Here is a 20,347-nt window from a genome sequence, read left to right on the forward strand (position 1 = left end):
TTCAAATTTAAACCCTCTGGCTCATGGCATGAATCAAGCATAAAGAGGGGCTTGGCTATTCCCTGCAAATGACCGTCCACCGACAAGAATATGAAATGCTCCAACACAAAATAATCAAATGGACAGCAAGCAGCGACCAGCATGCTGTGGGAGCCTTTAAAAATAAGGCTCATTGTTCCCCAACTGTCTATTAATAGCCTGAAAAGACATCTGCTCCTAATTTAGTCTTCTCAAATCAAGAAATCTTCCCTTCACTTCCCTCCAGGGCCCGGATGAAATCAATCAAGCAACGAAATTTATCAAGCACCAGGCACATTCTGGCCCAGAGCTCAGAACCAAGCCTGCAACCTAACCCACGCCACCGAAAAGCCAGGTCTGCAGGGAACATGCACCCTTTCTCCAGCCCGACATCCTTCACCCTGCACGCTCAAGCCATGCAGAGACCATCAAGGGAGACCCCAGTGTTGGTGAGCCCCAGCCCCGTCAGTACCCAAGAGCTGTCCGCTCCATCACCAGGGCTCAGCTGTCACGCGATCCTGACTCCAAGCAAAGCTGGATTCCGTCAGTAACAGGCAGCTCTCTGCTTCTCAGGGCAACTCTTCTCATTCCTGAATGTCTACGACTATTGAACACACCTAAAACCTTCCCCCACCCCATGGGTATAATTCTGCTCTCGGGGGCCACAAATAGCAGGTCAGTTCATCTTCCTATGATAGTCCTTCAGCTACTTGAGTGATGTCTGCCTGGTACCCGAGTAGCAGGGGTTGTTATGGACCCAGTGCCCAGACAGGACAACTGGGTCACAGGACCACAGGGCGGTTCTTCTTCATTTCTGGACAGTGCCCCGAGTGCTCATGTGTCCCCCTTGCACACGCACTCCAGTTCTAGACCCGCAGCTCACCTCCCCTGCATGCCATGCTCACGTCTACCCAGGAACGCTGCCAGCCCTTCTCTTCACACAGCGTGATTCCTCCAGTTCCCACACAGCTCATTCCCATCTTTCAGGTCCCAGGTCCATAAGCAGCCTTCTCCAAGCTCCCTGCTAAAATGCACCCCACATTGTGCCCAGATACACCCTTCTCTTTTAATTCCCTACATAGCAGTGAACACTAGCTTCTCTATTTTTCTTCCTTTTTATTCACATGTTTATTATCTATCTCCCCCTCTAAACTGTAAGACCATGGATAAGCACAGGGTAAGAACTCAATAAACGGTTGTCATTTGAATAAAGAAAACAGCTTTCTAGGCAGAAGCAGCAGCAGCTGGAGCCAAGGCACCCAGAGAAGCCGTAGAGTCTACTGATCCTGTGCACGAGCTTTAGAAGAGGAAAGACTCACTTTAGCAAGCTGGGTGGCCTTGGGCAAGTCACTTGGTCATCCTGAGCCTCAGCTTCTGCATCTGCAAAATGAGGACAAGAACACAGACCTCCCGACGCCACAAGTGAGGCAGTGTTTGGGGAGCATTTGGCAAGAGGATGGGTTCAGAACAGACCGTCCGCCTGTGGGACTATGGTGCGTGCTGGGGGCTGGGTGCCCAAGGAGCCATGCCCCCTGCAGGGGGACGAGGCGGGGCTGGCGGGCAGACAGGCAGCACAGTGCAGGAGCTGCCAGCCCAAGGGGCTGAGGACAGAAGAGCCAGACATCAGGGCCACCACTGAAGCCCCCACAGGGAGCCAGCCCCGACCTGTTAGCTGTTCCCACCCTTCTCCTCCCACCCCTTGGAAGAGCCCGCTGAGGGCATCAGGCTCAGAGAAGGTGGCTAGAGGGATTGAGTCCCCAGCCGTCGCATCTCTGCTCATAGCTCCTGGTCGCGCAGTGGCCCATGAGAAAGGAGCCAGGCCCGGTGTCAGCACCCCTTTCAGAAAGCTGACGGGCATCCTCCTTGGCCAGCGTCGGCTCCCACGGGCAGGCCTGCGGGGAAAGCAGAGGCCCTGCAGAAAAGGGCTCCCCTCGGGCTCCACCTCCAAGCTCCCAGCCCGAAGCCCCCTGCAGGGCCTGGGCCAGAGCCAGGGCGCTTTTTCGGGCCGCCAGCCCCCCGGGACACAGCCAGGATTGTCCAGCCCGCTGCAGGAGTCGGCCACAGCTGAGGGGACAAGGCCCAGCTGTTCCTGCAGACAAGCGGGCAGCTCTCTTCCCACATGACAAGGGAACCTGTGTCCCTGGGGGAGGAGACAAGCAGAGGGAAGGGGCCGGGGCAGACCCAGGTGGGGCCGAAACACCCCTCCCTGGAGTCCCCCATGCCCAGAGTGGAGCCAGGGAGGGGAGGGCAGCACGGGTCCTGAGAAGCCCCCCAGCCTGCCACAAAAGGGGGACAGACGGCCTGCCAGCAGGGCCGAAAGACGGGGCTGTGAGCGTACACGCACGCAAGGGCTTCTAGAGATGGGCTCATTTGTGCTGAGCCTCATTCAAGACAGCAGCAGCTTCTATTTAATGAGTAGGTTTTAATCAAGGATAAAGACCTGGACAGACCCTGCCAGGACTCTTCCAGCAGGAACTGACAGAACACTGTGCACCAACTAGAGTGTAAAAATGAGGGCAACAGCCATGGAATTGAGGAGACGGGGGTGCACCTCCTTCCAGGTGTGGCCGCACCAGAGACTCCAGCGACGCCGCAGGATCAGCTGTGTGTCAGCTCTGGCTCCCCCCGAGGGAGGGGCCTCTGGCCATCTTCACAGCCTGCCATTCTGGAGACCCAGGAGCGCTGCCTTCCCGGGGACCCTGACCAGACATCCCCCCATGACACGGACATGTCATTCAGCCAGGGTCCTGTGTGTCCCCGGACCTGTTCCCAGGCTCAGGAGGCAGAGTTCTGATTGGCAAGGCCTGAGTCACATTTTTACTTCTGAAGCTGGGGAAAGAGGTCAGCTCCACTCAGCCAGTAAGGATGGGGTGTGCAGGAAGGGAAAGCTGCAGACTTTTCCCTTTAAACATCAGCCATTGGCTATAAATGCGAACAGCACGCCGTATCACCCTCCCCACATGGAGGGGGAGGGGTCGGGGGGGTATAACCTGCAAGAATCGAGAGAATGAGGCTAACATGCAGAGGAAAAGCTCAGAGAAAACAGACCAGAGTTCTAACAAATTCATTTGAGTCCCTGGATCAAGCTCTGCCTGAAAGTCACACCAGATACATGAGCAAATAAATATCTTGTTTGTGTTAAGTAGTGTGAATTGTTTCTCTGTCACTTGCACCCAAAATGAAAGCACATGTAAATGCCTTAACGTCTCTCCCACCTAGACGGTGAGCTCCAAGAGATCAGAAACCATATCTTTTCTATCTCTGTATACCTACCACCTAGCACAGGGTTTGACATGGAGTAGGTACTTAAAGGGAGAAGGCAATGGCACCCCACTCCAGTACTCTTGCCTGGAAAATCCCATGGATGGAGGAGCCTGGTAGGCTGCAGTCTGTGGGGTCGCTAAGAGTTGGACCCAACTGAGCGACTTCACTTTCACTTTTCACTTTCCTGCATTGGAGAAGGAAATGGCAACCCACTCCAGTGTTCTTGCCTGGAGAATCCCAGGGACGGGGGAGCCTGGTGGGCTGCTGTCTATGGGGTCGCACAGAGTCGAACACGACTGAAGCGATGCAGCAGCAGCAGCAGCAGCAGGTACTTAAAGAGTATTTGTTGAATGAATGAGTAAATGTTACTAATGATGATGAAATTTCTCACTGTCCTCCGCAAACTCTCAGAATTTGTGGAACATGTTCATCGGCCTCACTGCACTGGAACATACAGCAGCTTCCGCTGTCCCCACAGCATCTGTCAGACTCTGGTGGGGCAGCTGGCCTGGGCCCATTCTACAGGAAGAAAGCGGGCTGAGGATACCACCCAGCCTTCCTCAGGGACGGTCATTTGTCGCGTGCTGATTCAGCCGTCTTGGAGAAGCCCGCTCACGTCTCTAGAGAGCCACCTTTTGGACAGGTGGTGTCTGGGCCTCCTCAGAGGGTATCCCCTCTCCAGGGTCTCCCTGCAGAGCCGCTGAGCACGTGGGACCCCTGTGAAGCAAGGCAGGCAAAGCCTCGGACATATTTAAGAGCGAGTTGGAAGTCGTTAGCTCCCATTTTAACAAGCCCAATTTTATAAATAAGAGTGAATTTTCCCAGGCTATTATTTCTAATTATGCATTTACATCAATTCACATTATGCGGTTGATGAAATGTTAATACCAAAGGCAATTTTCTGCTGACGGGCGGCATGGAGAAGAGCTTTCTCCACATTACGAGTCAATATTTTTGGAAATAATTACCGAGTTGCTCACCAAAGTTTGCACTGACTAACGCAATTGCTGCATCTACGTAGCCCCCAAATGGAGAGACTAAGAGGGAAATCCCCTGACAGGGAGCGGGGGGAAGAGACCAAGGACTCAGGGAGCTGAGCCAGGGACCCGGAGAAGCTCCAAGTGCTGGCCGCTGCTGGCGACCAGGCTTCCCTTAGCTCCACTTGGAGAAGGAAACGGCAGCCCACTCCAGGACCCTTGCCTGGAAAATTCCATAGATGGAGGAGCCTGGGAGGCCACAGTCCACAGGATCGCAAAGAGTCAGACACACTCCACTGATTCACTGGTTCAGCTCCACCATGTACCAGACTAAACAGCTCCAGGATGCAGACTTTTCATCTGCATCATGGGAATGATCATAGCAACTCTCCCACAGGGTGTTAATGCATCTATGCCTTCATTCATTTATTTGTCCAGGAGGAATCTATTGTAAATCTACTCAGTATTGGTACTCAACAAATGATAAGGATGCTTATGAGGAGAAGAAAGAAACACTCTGGACTTCCTAACAGAGCAGGCTGGAGGTGCATCTCACCCTAAGTGACAATACAGGACTGGTGCAGTCCCGCAAGAAAGCCAGAGGACCAACGCTCAGGACCCGGCAACTTCACACAGCTTCCTGAATAACAGAGGCAAGCGCTGTGCTCCAGGGCTGCAGGGGGCCTCGGCATGGCACAGGGGCGGCGGCCTAGCTACTGAGACAGAGACGACCACCAGGACCACCCCAGACCAAGCTTGCGGAGGGAACGCACAAGCCTCAGGCGGACATCCTCCAAGTCCTCTGTGGCATCTATACGGAAGCCCGTGCAGACAAAGGACGACTTCCATCTGAGCTAGAGAAGCAGGCCTGGGACTAAGTTGTGAGGAGTCCAACTCAGCAGCGTGAGAAAGATGACCAGCGACAAGGAGGCTGGGGGGGTGTGGCCAGGGTAGTGGGGGAAGCCGAGAGAGGGCATCGCAAAAGCCAAAGGAGCAAGCGCTTCCGGGAGAGGAGCATGCCCAGCTCTGCCGACGTGTCCAGGTAAGGACTAGACAGCACTCCCGAGGCTGGGGAAGTCAGGCGCACCGAGGTATCACTGCAGGAGTGGTGGTGGTGAAGGAACGGGGTGGAGCCGTGCTGAAAAGGGCCGCGACAGGGACACCTCGGACCGCCCCAAGGCCACCGCTTCCCAACCTCAGCACCTCCCCTGGCGATCTCTGGGCAAGAGACCCGGGAACCGAAAAGAGAAGAAGAGAGACAGTTTCAAGGATAACATTCTCACCTTAGCTTAAAATAGACAGAAAACGCAGAAGAGTCTGAAAAATCCAGCAGAGCCGCACCTCACATAGACCTGCAGCCTCACCAGTGTCCCCGCCGCGGGTCCAGGGTGCAGCCCAGTCCCGGGTCGGCGTCTGCACAGTTGCAGAGAGCCCACCCCAGAGTGTCCTGCCTCTGGCCATTGGGTGGTGACGCCGCACACTGGGCCTGGAGCCAGCATTAGCCGGCAGACCCTGCAGCGTGTGTTTCTGTAGTGAAATCAACATTTAAAAATTAGATTTCTCGTAAAATCCTGGGTTTCCAGCTTCATCTGAGACTGAAACATCAGGCCTCTCAGGGTCTGCACCGAGCTGTGCCCCCTGGGCGGGGTGTGATGGAGCTGCTCTGTCCCCTGTCGCCTGCCCCCCAGCATGGAGACCAGCCCCACCCCTGCTCACGTCGGCCCGGCCCACAGGTCTTCGAGTCCACACACAGGACCTTGGGCCTCCGAGAGAGAGCTGAGACGCAGCACATGGGGAGAGGGCGCGCCGCAGAGAGAGAGCTGGGGCTCGGCACACAGGGAGACGGTACACCTGTGCTGTGCGGTAGGGGGCCTCTTCCACCCGCTCCAAGACGGTCCAAAGTCCCCTCCACTGCCCACCCCAGAGCAGCCAGGCAGAAGACGGGACAGCCTAGAGGAAGGGGGAGACGGTGATGCTGGCTCAGACCCACAGTCCCAGGAGAGCGCAAGGCCGCTAAAGAGAGGGCGAGGGAAGAACCAGGGGACTGGAGAGGAGCAGGAGGAGTTCGAGAGAAGTCGGGGGTGGGGGCCCGTTCACCAGCCCCCGCCCACAGAGTGCCTTCCTGCCTGTGTGTGCACACACACGCTCCATGTGCACACGTTCCGTGCACACACCATTTACACACACCTACGCTGTCTGCTCACACCAGCTGCCACTCATCCAAACACCGCCTGTGCGCATGCAGAGGTCACACTGTCTATGCACAAGCACCCCCCCCACACACATAAGCACACTCAGCACACATCCACCACCCATGTCCTGAGGGTGCAGCCTGGGACTCCAGTCCCTGGAGGCGGGGCCCAAGCGAGACTTGCCAGCTGAGGGGCTCCAGGACAGGAGAGGACGTGCACAAGTGATAGGGCCGGCCCCCCGAAGGTGGGCGTGGGTGGCTGCCCCCCACCTGCAGGCCCGGGACTGCAGGCAGGTGTGGGGAGAGCCACAGCCCCCTGTCACCGCCCAGTTACCCCAGGTGCACCCTGCCACTCTCTCTTACTACGGGGCACCCGCAGCCGTCACCGTTCACAGCTGCACCAGCCCCTCAAACTGGCCACCCTGGTCTCCGTCCCACCTCAGCTGGGCGGGCTCTGGAAGCCACAGCTGCTGCAGGAGCCCTCCACCTCAGAAAAGGCCCACCGCAGCCAAAGCCGCGCTCCTGCGGAGCCAGACCTCCCCATCCCCACAAGGCGCCTGCACACTTGCCCAGAAGCCCCAGGCTGGGCCATGCACACAGTAAGCCCTCAGTCAAGGCTTGCCAAGCCACCTCTCTTTAAGCACCATGGGACAAGATGAAACCCTGACAACAGATCTCGTCCCCGTGCTCCACCCCAGAACGAGCAGGACTGGGGAGGACGAGGCCAAGGTGAGGCCCTCAGGCCCGAGAGGCTCAGCATCTGGGATCTCCCCAACTCAGGCCTCTTCCCAGAGAATCTCATTTTCTCCGGTTTTTCCTTTTTTGGAAAAAAAAATGACATTTTGAAACATTATTGTGAAAAATTAATATAGGCCTGAAGCATCAAAGACTTTTTGCAAACAAAACTAAGGCATCTGTGCGTGGCCACTGCCTGAGCTGAAAACCCCCGGGGGCCTTGGCCAGCCATCGGTCCCCACAGGGAGAAGCAGCCGCACCCACCCGAAACTGCTCTCCTGGGAAAACCATGGCCTGATTCCAGGGCCCGGGGACAGGAGAGTAATCACACGCGTGCAAGGGCATGGCAGCCACTGGCTTCCAAGGCAGGGTGACCTTTTGTCAACTTCGGACAGGAACACAAATCTCCCTACCATCACGCTGGATCGGCCTTGATTGGATCAAAATCCCATCGGAAAACAGGGGGGAGGAAAGGCAATAAAACCTCCAGAATTGATATTAAACCACTGACATTTCACAAACCGAGCGGCACTGGCAGCTGCCAGTCTAACAGCAGGAGGAACTCTGAAGGGGCAAGTCAGGCATGAAGGTCATGGCAGCACGGAGCCTCTCCCAGGCCCAGGCGTCAGCACCGAGGGGGCCGGGGCCCGGACAGTGGGGTGGAGCAAGCCCCTGGCTGGCAGAGCTGCCCCTCTGAGGCCTGCCCGCGTGCCTGCCCAGTGCGCCCGAGCAGGGGACACCAGGGGACCTCAGAGCCTCCCGGACCAGACGCTCTGAGGCTCTGAAGCCAAAGGTGACATTGCACTCAGAACCTGTGCCTGGGCCCTACTGGACCTATCGTAGGCTCACACGGGGATGGGCCCCCATCCGGTGTTACACTCGGAGAGACAAGAGGTCCTTTGAAAACAGCCTGGGACTAAAACTCTCCAGGAGCCTCCTGTGGACCACAGCGCCCCCCACTGTCCCCAAGGCCCCCATACAGATGCTCTGGGCGGAGAGATGTGGAAGGATGCCACAACCTTAGGGGCCTAGAAACAGAGCCCAGCTGGCACTTCCTGAGCAGCTCCTGAAACCCAGAACTGCAGAGGACGTGGGACCATAATCATCATGAATCCCCAACCGTGACAGTTCAGAAAGCTACACAGTCCGGGACGTGGGGACCCCAGTGCACTCTAACCGGGGGGCTGAGGCTTAGTTTAGCACAGCAGAGAAACAGCCACAGTTCCTGGCTTTGACCACGCCATCGCTGCCTCCACTGCGCCCTGGGCTCTGCACTCTGTGCCCACCTGAACTCACGCGATGCTGACTCTTCAGAAGGCTGGCTGGTCAAAGACACTGGAAGGGCACCAGAGATGCCTCTGGTCCCCAACAGCATCTCCAGGGGAACCATCACACAACACCTTGCCAAGGGGGAGACTCCCATGGGTCTGGAGCAAGCACTGGAGCCACAGCCCTGACTCTCCGGCCAGCCCCTGGTCATTATTAGCCAGCTCCATGTTTTCTAATCACCATCCTCACCATTGAGGTGAAGAACACTCATGGGGAAATAACAGAGTTTTATCTCAAGCAGATTGATCCACTCAGATCCATCTGCCTGAGCCTCACAATCTCCATAAAGTCAAAGCAATTTTTGGTTAAGTATATAGTCTGTCCTCTACTAAATTAAACTAATAAGATCCAGTGGGAAATAAAACCCCAAGTGTATTGAGAATATTAAAAAAACACACAACTCTCCATGCGTCTATAAGATTTACTCTGGCAAATAATTGTGAACATAACACACACAGAGACTATAATGAAATCATTAGGGGACACAGAACACCACTTATCACTTCCCCCTGATAACACCATGCTTCCCGAGTGCCCAGGCTCAAGGAGAGCCAGTCCACACCCTGAGAGTTCCCATCCCACATTGTCACATTACCAAAGTCAGCTAGGCACGCACTTTAAAATATGAACTGCTGCTGTTACTGCTACGCCCAGGTGCTGAGTGATCTGCTGTAAACACTTCGTCTTAGAATCAATCCTCCCATTCACCCTCTGCAGTCAGCAAAGCTGGTATACCCTTTTTACAGATGGGAAAGCTGAGTTCCAAGAGGTCAAGGCAAGACCAAGACCTGAACCAAAGCGCTCCTGACTCCATAGCCCTGGATGCCACCTGGCTCTGCTTTGCTTAGTTTTGCATTTGACTTGCTTTCCCATCAAGCAATGGGTAGCCCAGGCCACTGGGCAGGATCTTGCTCTCATCTGCTCATCAGAGATGGTGTCGAGAGGCCCCCTCACCTGCCCACCAACTCTGGCCCAGGACCATATGCGCCGATCTCAGTGGAAGGTGGAACAGAGACAGCAAAGAGGGCAGGAATGAGAACCCACATTGCAGCTGGGGAACCTGAGGCTCACGGTCCCTCCCAACCAAGCCCAGAGGTCCAGGGGTCCCAGCAGGTCAAGGACCCAGGAAGACAGGGTGAGGCCCTTAGCTGGGGACTCAGGCACCACGAGGTTCACCTGAAACCCGCACACTTTTGGGCCAGACGTGGTGCTGTTTGTCAGAGCCAGCCACCAAGTGCAGAGGGACAGGAGAGGACAGAGACAGGCGAGCTCTCATGAAAAAGCCTCTCCTTGGAGCCGCGACCAAACAAGGAGCCGTCGGCGGCCCTGCACTTGCTCCCAGACTCCAGACCCGTCTCTGAGAACTCGCTTCCCTGCCCCCACCCCATCTCATGTTGCCTTCAGGGTCGGGCCGCCTCAGTGTCCCCCCAAGCCCGGATCCTTAGTCCGTCCTCCCCTCACCTCTCCCTGCTGACTCTGTCACTCTTGACTCCCCTCTGTCCCCGGATGCGGGCCTCCCGCACACTGCAGGCGTTTCTTCTCGGGGCTGGGCCCCCAGAACCTGGCCCCGCCCCTGTCAGTCAAATTCCCACTCCGGGCTCAGCCACGTTCAGGAAACTTCCGAGGTGGGGTCCACCTCTCTGCCGGGGCTGGGCTCACTCTGGGCTGGATCTGCACCCCATGGGCTCTGAGCCCCACTCTTCTGGGCACGGAAACCCTTACTGTGGCTCCAAGGCCCCCTTGTGCCCCCGCCTGCCGCCCCCCAGGCCACTTGAGCCCCTCACTCGCACCCCCTGCCCTCTACCCTCCAGACCCCTGACCTTGACCTTGGCCTTGGCCCAGGCTGTGCCTTCTGCCCCCAGCACCCTTCCCCTCCAGGCCTCTGCCTGGCTGATGCTTCACGTCTTCCCCACCACGAGGACCACCACGATGTGTGTCTGTGTGTGGGGGGTGGGGGGGGTGCATGTTACACATCGCTGACTGAGCTGATCAGGCTTAGCTTGTGTTTCCTCTTTGCGGGTGCGTCTCTGCTCCCTTCTGGGCTGAACTGCAGCTTCTCTGTAGGCAGGTGCTGTGAGCACCCCAGCGTGGTGCCCGCAGATACGCGCCAGTGAGATGCATGATGAGGTCCTCAAGACATGCTGGCTGAATGAATGTTTGAGGTGACACAGGCTCTGTCTGGAGTCTCTGCCCGTAGTCCATCTCTCCAAGCAGTCCCCAGCCTCAGGAGTCCTGTCTCTGATGAGCAGACTGCCGGCCCCAGACTCCGGGGACCCGGCATGGGGACACTGATCCAACACGGATGGACCAGACCCGTGGGCTCACAGCTCAGGGTCTCCTACTGCTGCGGGCCCAGCGCAGGTGGGCTGCAAGCCAGGCCCACTCTGCGGCGTGCACACGAGCAAGGGCCGGCTTAGCTCCCCAGGAGGCCCGCGATAGCAGAGGACCTTCCCTTGCGTCTGTGCCATTCAGGGGCTGAAGCCCCAGGGTCTTCCTCCCAGGATGCAGGGCAGAGGAGGGCAACAGGAGCCACCACCCCCACATCTCAGGCACTCGATCCCCCCATCACCCAGGACAGAGACCCCTGGGTGCAGGGAGGGCCCACCTCTGCTGCCCACACTGCCCTCCGTCCAATGCAGCTGGCTGGAGCTGTGCCCTCAGGGGACGTCGCCTGGGGCTGGACTTCTGGGTTATCCCTGGACACTAGTGGCGAGTCAATGAGTAAACCAGCCAAAAATGAAAGTCCCCGTAAATCTGATCTTTTCCTTTAAGCTGTTGGGTACAAAGAGTGTGGCCAGGATTATTGATAGAAAAGTTTATGGATGGGCTGCATCTTAAAATGAAAACACATTACCCAAAATCAATGTTGCTGGATGTGGTTCAGGGAGGACAGGAAAGGTCAGCGGAGACAAGAATACCGAAACCAAAACTCCAAGAGGACATGAACATTAAAGCAAATTTTGAAAGTGAGTTCCAGGAAAAACATTTACGTAGGGCTATAATTTAAGGGTGCTTTCATGAGAGGCTGGGCAGTGTTTCTAAGTAGCATTTTTGAAGCATCTTTGAGAGTCCGGTGAGTTCATCCACAAAATGGTATTGACAAGTGCTGCATACCCCAACTTGCAGCCCAATCAAAACAGCACATGCTGGCGGTGGGCATGAATTAGAGACCTGCCGATGGGCACAAGCAGGCCCCCAGGCAGAGCCGGACCAGCGGGTCAGGCGGGTTGAGCGCCTATTGGTCACATTACAGGAGCGCTCATCTCCAGACCCCTGTACACAGTGATCCTGCAGGCATTTCAGAGCCTGTGGACACAGAGAGGAGGGAAAAAACCTGGAAGCCAAAAGGGCGGCTGTCACTGCCTACTGATGAGCACTAGGGACCAGCCATGCAATAGTTCTGAAACGCTCTGACAGGTCCATCTGTGGGAAAGCAGTTTCATCTCACGTGGCCAACGCTGTCCCTAAACAGGGCATCTTTGTGGAAGCCTAGGGGACACCGGCAGCTGGCAGGGCTGAGGAGCTCTGGTCCCCAGAGAGCAGTTTTCCTTTGGGGAAAACTGACACACTTTGTCACAGATGCCTTCTTTAGAGCTTCCAACGGAGACCATGGCCCACCACGACTCAGTGAGAAGGGACTGGCTTCCCTGCAGGGAGCAGCCTGGCCAGGCTTCGGCCAGGACGGTGGGGGCTGCTGCCTGGCAAAGGCTAGATAGAAGAGACTGAAGGCCACCACCTGCCCACCAGGGAAGCCCCAGGAACGGAGCAACCATGCCCTCTGGGACACTCCTGACAGGGCTCCTGCTTCCTACAGCACAGAGCCCTAGGCACAGGTCAAACCCAGCCTGGAGGTAAAGACACAGAGAAGAAAGATGCAGCTGCAGCCTCAGTCTAGGAGACAGGAGGGAAGAGCAGACCCACTCAGCACAGAGCTGCAAGCAGCCTTGTCAGGCGCCGCCAGTCAAGGGCGGAGGAGCCTTGCTGTCTACACCAATTCCAGGTACAGGACCATAGTCTCATCTGGGGTGGGGCTGTTTGAGCTAAAATTAGGACCTCAGAGGGAGACAGACCTGGTTTAAGCCTTACTTGCCTGTGTGACTGTGGGCTAGTTCCTCAAACTCTCTGAGCTCCAGGACCACACTTCTAAGATGGGTAAAATCAGTCTACCACACAGGAGTAGGTACCCACCATTATAGGGGTTAAATGAGCCCATTCATTCACTCCACAAATATTTATTGAGCACCAACTATATGTCGGACCCTGTTCTAGGTGCTGGAGATACATCAATGAGTGTAGACTCTACAGATCTCTGTGCCATTATAAATAAGGATATTGGGTCATGTGTTGGAAGGAAGTTGGCGCTAAAGAAAGGAGAAAAAGAAGCGCAAAGTCAGGGACTGGGAGTGTTGGAGGTAGGGATGGAGGAGTGCAGATTGCATATTAAAACTGTGACCCCAGTGGGCTTCACTGAGATGCGACTGCTTAACAAAAGTCAGCAGAACCAGGTAACCGAGGAAGGAGTCTTCCAGCCAGACAAAACACACGGGGCAAAGGCCCTGGGTTGGGGGCACACCCTGTGGGTGGGGGCACACCCTGGGGTGGCGTTGTAGGAAGGAGGCCAGTGTAGCCAGAGGATTCTGACCAAGAAAAAGACAGGAAGCAGGAGATGAGGACCAGGGAGGTGGAGGTGGGAGGCAGATGGTTTGACCCTGCCAGTCATTGCAAGGTCACTGGTGTTTGTCCTGAATGAAAAGGGAGCCGTTGCAGGGCTTTGAGCAGAGGAAGAGTAATCTGATTTCTGTTTGAGAAGGACTGCTCGGTTGTCATGTTGACAACTAATGCATGAAGAGTGCCTGGTACATGAAGAGTATGTAAAAATGTATAGCTATTATTATTAATAGTAACACTAATTTATGCTGTGGGAAAGAAATACCTTACCCCCACAAGGTGGTACAGGTTTAGAAGATTCACCAACCTTAAAGGTAAGCGAGGCATAACTTCCTCTAGCTGCAGGAATCCTCCCCCTGTGCATCCCTGATCACTGGCCCTCCGCCTCGATATGGTATCAGGACAGGAGACTGCTGCACCTCCAGGCAGGCCACTGCACTGTAAGCTAGCTCCTGCCATCATAACCCCGCTTGGAATCAGCCCCCAAATGAATTTGGTTTCCTAGAATCCCACCAGCGTCCTGAGCCTGTGCAATATAGTGCAAGTCTGCCCCCTCCCTTCAGAAGCTGAGGACAGCAATGGGCCTGGTAGGGTTTTATATTCAGTGATCCAAGGGTGGTTTCCAAAGGAAGGTGGAATTTTTAAGGGAAAGCTCCCATGGGGTGGGGGCTTGAAAGGACAGAAAGCAGCTGACAGCTGCCTCTCTGGGTCCCCTGGAGAGAAACTGTAGGATGAAGAGGAAGGCCCTGAGACATCCCTCCCTTCCTGGCCAGAGACCTTGGCCAACAAGGGCCCAAGAGATGAGCAACAGTGTCCTAGGACCCAGGAATAACTCTTGGGCCACAGATGAGATGCTGAAACTCAGGCCTAGGAGGGGGTAGATGGACCTGCCCAGGGCACCCAGCTGGCAAAGACCTAGCTTAGAAAGGGCCTGCAGCTTCCCGGACCAAAATCAGCTGCTGGGAAGTGTTTGCCCAGTCGTATTCCGTCTCCTTGGTTCTTGGGGAACCCTCTGGTGGAGCCTCCAGAGAGGCTGGGGAATAGGGACAGCAGTCACGTGAATCCACAGGGCTCCTCTCATCTCGACCTCAGGTCAAAGCTAAGAGGTTAGGGATCGGGGGTGGAGACAGAGACGCTGAAGTCCGCTGCCTGGTTTCCCTTGGTGAAGGCAAGAGACGCCGAGCGCAGGCGTGGGACTCGCCCCTCCAACTGTGTCCCTCCAAACCAAAAGCGCGCCCCACGTTTCCCCTCGGGGACCAGACTGCTCTCCCGCAGAGGGCTGAGGACGGAGGAGGCTCTGGGCGAAAGCTTTGAGAGGTCCAGGGTTTCCGGGGATGCGAAGCCAGGGATGGGCTTCGAAACCGCCCTTTGCCTCCTTCCTCTTGGGGATCCCCCCGGGCACCGGGTAAAGCGAGAGCTGCGACCCATGAAGAACAAGGGGGGACGCAAGGGCCACGATCGAGGCGCAGAAACCCCACCCCGCTCAGAGCCCTCCTGGGCCTGGAGTCGTGCCGGGCGCTCCGCAGCCACCCCGCCCCACCCCGCCTCCGCCGTCACTCACTGCCGCCGCTCCGGCTTGCTCTCGCGCTCTCGGCGCCTCGGGCACCTGCTCGCCCCGCGCCGAGCGCTCACTTCTCACTCGCACGCTGCAGACTCCGGCGTGGCAGCCCGCACCGGCCCCGGCCCCGGCCCCGGCCCCGCGCGGCGCTCCACCCTGCTCCCGGGCCCGCGGCGCCCACCCTCCCGCGCCCCAGCCCGCCATGGCCTGGGCCGGGGACAAAGAGCGGGGCAGCTTTTTGTCCAAACCGGGGTAAGAAGTTGAGGGCGGGGGTCTGCGGAGAGGGCCTCGGACCCCGCGGGGCACAGGGATGCTAAGCGGCCGTCTCGGGCGACGGAGATGGAAAAGAAACAAGGGAGAGTTGGGGTGGGAAGACCCCCAGCCCAAGCGGGGGCGGGGCGGGGCTGCGCTCCAGCCAGAGACTGGCGGTCCCTCCAGGCGACCGGGCGGGGCGGGGGGAGCGCTCCGGAGCGGGGGAGGCGGGCTGTGGCAGAGAAAAGAAGGGGAGAGAAGAAGGGAGGGAGGCGGCGGGAGGGCGCGGGTGATGCGGCGCTGGAGGCGGCCCGGCGCCCAGCCGCTGACCGCCCCCTCCCCTTCCCTTCCCCCTCCTCTCCCGCCCCTCCGGCTCCGGGGCCGCCACGCCGGACCCGCTCTCCCCGCGCTGCGCTGGGTCGGATGCCAGGTCTGCGCGCCGCGGCTGAGCGCCCACTCGCCCTGCGGAAAGAGCCGAGCAGGGACCGGCGGAGGCGGCAGCGGGAGAGCGGAGCGGCCGCCAGAGAAGGCGGCGGTCTGGAGCCGCAGCAGCAGGAGACCGGCAGGCAGAAACTCGGGGTTCCGAGGCGCGCGTTCTCCTGGCCAGGGATGGGTCCCGGCGCGGCCCGGCCCCCGACCGGCCCGCCGGGCAGAGACTGAATTGCGGGTCCCCAGAGTCCGGCGGACGACCGGACAAAAGGAAGCACGGACTGACTGACTGCCAGGAGCCTCCCGGCGGGACCTCGCGTTCCGCGCACCCGGAGCAGCGCCCCCCGCCGGAGCCGCGCCTGGCGAGCCGGCTAGGGAGCTGGACTGATTGGCGGCCGCCGGCGGCCGGGGGAGGGGGCGCCGCGCGGGGCCATGGCAGGCTCGAAGGCGTCCTAGCCCGAGTCCGACCGGATCCGAGCCCGCGCCGCCGCCACAGTCGCCTCTCCGAGCCCGGGTCCCCGTCGCCGCCGCGCCCCCTGCGGGAGATGGAACAGAGGAACCGGCTCGGCGCTCCCGGATACCTGCCGCCGCTGGTGCTGCGCGCCCTGCTGCTCTTCGTGGCCGAGGGTGAGAGCGGGAACTTTGCTGCCGCTGGGGTCTCAGGGGTCCTCGCCAGGGCCGCCAAAGCCAGCCTGTCCCGGCCGCCGCGGAGAAAGAGGCGGAGGAAGCGAAGGGGAAGGCTTCACGGTCTCCAGCGATCCTGATGTGCAGCCACTGCCCGGTGCGGTCGGGAGTGGAGAGCGGCGAAGGGTCGCGGCATCAGTGGCGCCCGCGCCCAGGTCCTTCGGAGCTGGACCCGGGGTCCAGCTGCGGCCAGGCGGCTCGTGGGGCGCCGGGAGTTGGCGCGCGCCCAGCCTGGCGCTGGTAGTGAGGCCGGGCGCGGGGAAGAAGCGTGAGCCGCTCCCCGCCGCCCCGCCCGGACTGGAGGGAAGCGGCCTGCAACGGCAGCCGGTCTCTGCAGCGGCCCGGCAGCTGCTCGACCGGACTTGGCCAGTGCCTGGGCCGCGCGAGCAGCTGGGGGGTGGGAAGCACACGGCCCAGCGAGCCGGGGTGGCCCCGGGCCTCCGCCCCACAGCTGGTCACGCCTCTCTCTCCCCCGCCCCCAGCGACATTCACCGAAGTCCCCAAAGATGTGACCGTACGTGAGGGAGACGACATCGAAATGCCCTGCGCCTTCCGGGCCAGTGGAGCCACCTCGTACTCGCTGGAGATTCAGTGGTGGTACCTCAAGGAGCCTCCCCGAGAGCTGCTGCACGAGCTGGCGCTCAGCGTGCCCGGCGCCCGGAGCAAGGTAACTGGCCGCCCGCGCGGCGCCTGGGGTGACCGGGGTGAGGCAGGCAGGGCGCCGCCCCGTGGTGCAACCCATCTCCTCCCGTCCCCGTCCTCACAGCACCTTCAACAACAGCAGTTGTTACCCCCTAGGCGTTCGCATTGCCTTCACGGAAACCTCCCCTGAACTCCACGCCTAGCCCTAGGAAGCTACCCCTCATCCAGTTTGCCCGCTCTTGCCAGCTGCGGGTCCAGAGGGTAATGGGTGCCGGGTGTTGAAAGAAGACCAATTGCTGGGGCCGGGCTTTCCCTGTCCTCTGCCACTCTGAGGTCCCCAGGGCACACGGCCAAGCAGCTAAGCTCCTCCGGGCTGGGTTCCAGAGGCTGGCGGAGCACGCTGTACAGGTTACCTCCAGCCGCTGCAGGGTCAGAGGGACTTCCCCCTTTTGCCCATCTGCCTCTTAAACAGTCTCTAGCTCTGTCTCTCTCTCTCTCACGCACACACACACACCCACCTCCCCTCGCGCCGCGCGCACACACACACACACCGCACACCCACACCGCCTACCTTCGCTCTACACAGAGTCCCACCCTTTGCTCACATCTCCCATCGGGTCCTGTCCATGCAGCTTTCCAAGGGGTTTAGGGAAACACCATAGGGAATGGGGATGCTCCTCCGGAGGGAAATAGGTCTTCCTTCCCACCCAGGAGGCGATCCAGCCTCCCTTCCTTGGCTGGCAAGGGTGCTCCGGCAGCCCCTCCTTGGCCCGGCGCCATACTAGCTCCAAGCCCTGCTTCCTTCCGGATAAAACTCCTGAAAATCTCGATGTTCTTCCTGCCCTCCGCCGTGGCTACATCCCGAGCGGTTTCCAGTCTCAGCCTGCCTGCGGAGGATCCTCTTGCAGGAGGTGCGTCTGAGTTCTCTGAGCCTGAAGGCCAACAGCCTAATGTCTCTCTCTCCCTCTTTGCATTTTAGGTAACAAATAAGGATGCGACTAAAATCAGCGTAAGTGTGGAGCCCAGCGCGGGCCGCGGGAGACCCCTTCCGGCCGCTTTGAGCCCCGCAGCCTCCTCCCTCTTAGAAAGGCTCCTTGGCGGTGCGGTATAGGGCCCAGCTCACAGCCTGGCATTGTCGGCTGCTTGGCCTGTCCGTGCGCCATCTGTCGCCGGTCGTGGATCAGGTTCTCTTTTGCGTAAATCAAGGGTCCCAGGCCTGAATCTCCTTCCTCCTCTGTACGCTTGCCTGTAAAGCTCTCCTGCAGGCTCCTTGCCCTAGCTCCTGGCTCAGGACTGTGGGCCCCACTCCCAACCCGCACGCAGCCTACGCCCTGGCGGCGCCCTCTGAGGCAGCCCTCCGCTCTGCCTGGGTTGCGGGTCCCGGTGCCAGGCGCTGTGGGCTGGCTTGGAGTTGCGGTGGAGGGGAGGAGTCTTGCCAGGGTTGGGGAGGACATGCGCTAAGCCTTCCCGGCTGGAGATGGAAGGATCACGGCCTGGGGATGACCAGGGCCTCCTGTGCTTGGTTCGGAGGTGAGGGTTCCCTGGGAGCTTGGTGAGGGCCACAAAGCGGTTGGTCCCCGGCGTCTCCAGCAGCTCGCAGGGAGTTGAGCTTTGTCCGCCGCTCCCTGCTGCCGCCGAGAGGCAAGTTCCTAGGTAGCAGGGACCCAGAGGGTGTGGCAGCAGCCTCTGCTTCCACTGCCTCCCAGCGAGGGTAGAGCGCTCGCTGAGAAGGGCTGGAGCTGGGAGCAGGTATCTGTGCACTATGAGGGCAGAGCGACTCTCCCTCGGACACCACCTCGGCCCTCCAGACTCTGGAATGAAGGAGCATTAGTGGGAGCGGATGTGAAGGCCCCGAGGGCGAGGCGCCGGCCTGCCCGCGCCCTGACCGAAGCCCCACTCTTTTGCAGACCGTGCGCGTGCAGGGCAACGACATCTCGCACCGGCTGCGGCTGTCGGCCGTGCGGCGGCAGGACGAGGGCGTGTACGAGTGCCGCGTGTCGGACTACAGCGACGACGACACGCAGGAGCACACGGCCCAGGCGCTGCTGCGCGTGCTCGCGCGCTTCGCGCCGCCCGACGTGCAGGCCGCGGAGGCCGTGTCCCACATTCAGAGCGGCGGCCCGCGCCGCCACGGCCCCGCCAGCGCCGCCCGGGCCGACGGCGCCCAGGAGCCCGGCCGCAGCGACAAGAGCCCGCCTCCCGGGGGCCCTCCCGCCGCCCCCGCCCCAGGCGTCCCCGAGGCCGCCGCCGCCTCCGCGGCGCACAGAGCCGCGACCACCGTGGCGGCCGCCGCCTCGTCCGCGCCGCCGCCGCCCCGCGAGGCGGCCCTTCTGCGCCAGAGGCACTCAGGTAAGGGCCCCGCGGGAGTCTTTCGCCGGACGGGCCGCCCCCGCTGCGGTCGGTCGCGGGCGCCGTCGGTGGGTCATCTGGCGGCAGCGTTCCCGGAACCCCGCCTCTGCTTTCTTCCCGCCGCTTTCCCGTCCTTACTGTCCGCTGCTGGGGGTGTTCACCACCCACGTTTATGACGGTGGGCGCCGCCCGGGGTACGCGAGGCTGGAGGCGCGGAGCTCGCTCTGGAGTTTGGGGAACCGGACCTCGGGGGCTGCACCCCAACAGCGTCGAGCCTGCTTGTCTCCTGAACACCCAGGGTGGGCAGTAGCACCCAGTCTAGAGTGAGAGGAGGCAGTTACAGTTCGGGTCTTGTAAGTCTGGGTGCCACCTTGACTGGACTGAACAGACACACTTTGTTGGAGCCCGCGTGGGTGGGCCTGGCTGCATGCGCTCTGCCCTCCTTGGCAAGCTCCAGGCGGTCCTAGACACCAGTTCGGCTATAATCGCCACTCCAGGCTCCTTTAGGCCCTCATGGGGGACCGGGTGAGGATGGAGCCCTGCCATTATTAGGAGGGCACCCGGAGGTTCAGGGCTGCTCTCCCAGGGAGCTGAGAGGATCAGGGGAGGGGGAAGGGGCAAGGAGAGAAGAGAGTCAGAGAGCAGAGGGCTAGGATGAGGGACTGACTGCAGGCTGGAGGCAGGAGGGCCGGCTTAGCAGTGTGGGCTTTTACCCAGGGCAGGGGGGCCTACTGCACAGGGTGTCCCTCCTCCAAGGCACCCCTCACTCCCAGCACCTGCTCAAAGGTGGGACCTCAGAGATAGCTCAGCTCCAGGGCTCACTCCCTGTGGCTGCCTTTAAGCTTGTCACTCCCTCTCAGTCTTGTGGAGGCACAGACTCATAGAGAGCATCTCGATCAGCCTTGCAGCACTGAGAGTGCTGGGCTCTGGGACAGTCCTATAAACCACCATAGGGTGGGGGAGCTGAAGCACACCGCCCTTCTCTCATGGTTCTTTTTTTTGTTGTTTTGAAAGCCCCGTCCCACTCTTTGCGACCCCATGGACTATACAGTCCATGGAATTCTCAGGCCAGAATACTGGAGTGGGTAGCCTTTCCCTTCTCCAGGGGATCTTCCCAACCCAGGGATTGAACCCAGGTCTCCCGCTTTGCAGGCAGGTTCTTTACCAGCTGAGCCACCAGGGAAGCCCTCTCAAGGTTCTTAAAGTGCAGACGCCCCGCCACCAGCATCCGCACTTTTAAGGATGCAGACT

General features: G+C 59.5%; 1 protein-coding gene and 1 long non-coding RNA gene across 3 annotated transcripts in view; one reads left to right on the plus strand and one right to left on the minus strand.

Annotated features, from left to right (window-relative positions):
• The window catches only part of LOC139177021 (uncharacterized), a 269,207-nt gene that overhangs the window by 149,788 nt on the left and 99,072 nt on the right, over positions 1-20,347 (minus strand). The gene's annotated exons all lie outside the window — the stretch shown is intronic.
• Positions 14,647-20,347, plus strand: part of VSTM2B (V-set and transmembrane domain containing 2B) — a 30,103-nt gene continuing 24,402 nt past the window's right edge. The window contains exons 1-5 of one of the 2 annotated variants that reach the window (XM_070770283.1): positions 14,714-14,992; positions 15,423-16,048; positions 16,588-16,772; positions 17,727-17,756; positions 18,655-19,096. In XM_070770283.1, the coding sequence (XP_070626384.1) occupies positions 15,967-16,048; positions 16,588-16,772; positions 17,727-17,756; positions 18,655-19,096 (739 nt within the window). In that variant the 5' untranslated portion in view covers positions 14,714-14,992; positions 15,423-15,966. Of the gene's footprint in view, positions 14,993-15,422; positions 16,049-16,587; positions 16,773-17,726; positions 17,757-18,654; positions 19,097-20,347 lie in introns of both variants that reach the window. The other variant, XM_070770284.1, reaches the window with a different exon arrangement.

This window comes from Bos indicus, chromosome 18 (genome assembly GCF_029378745.1).
Source record: "Bos indicus isolate NIAB-ARS_2022 breed Sahiwal x Tharparkar chromosome 18, NIAB-ARS_B.indTharparkar_mat_pri_1.0, whole genome shotgun sequence".
Taxonomy (NCBI): Eukaryota; Metazoa; Chordata; class Mammalia; order Artiodactyla; family Bovidae; genus Bos; species Bos indicus.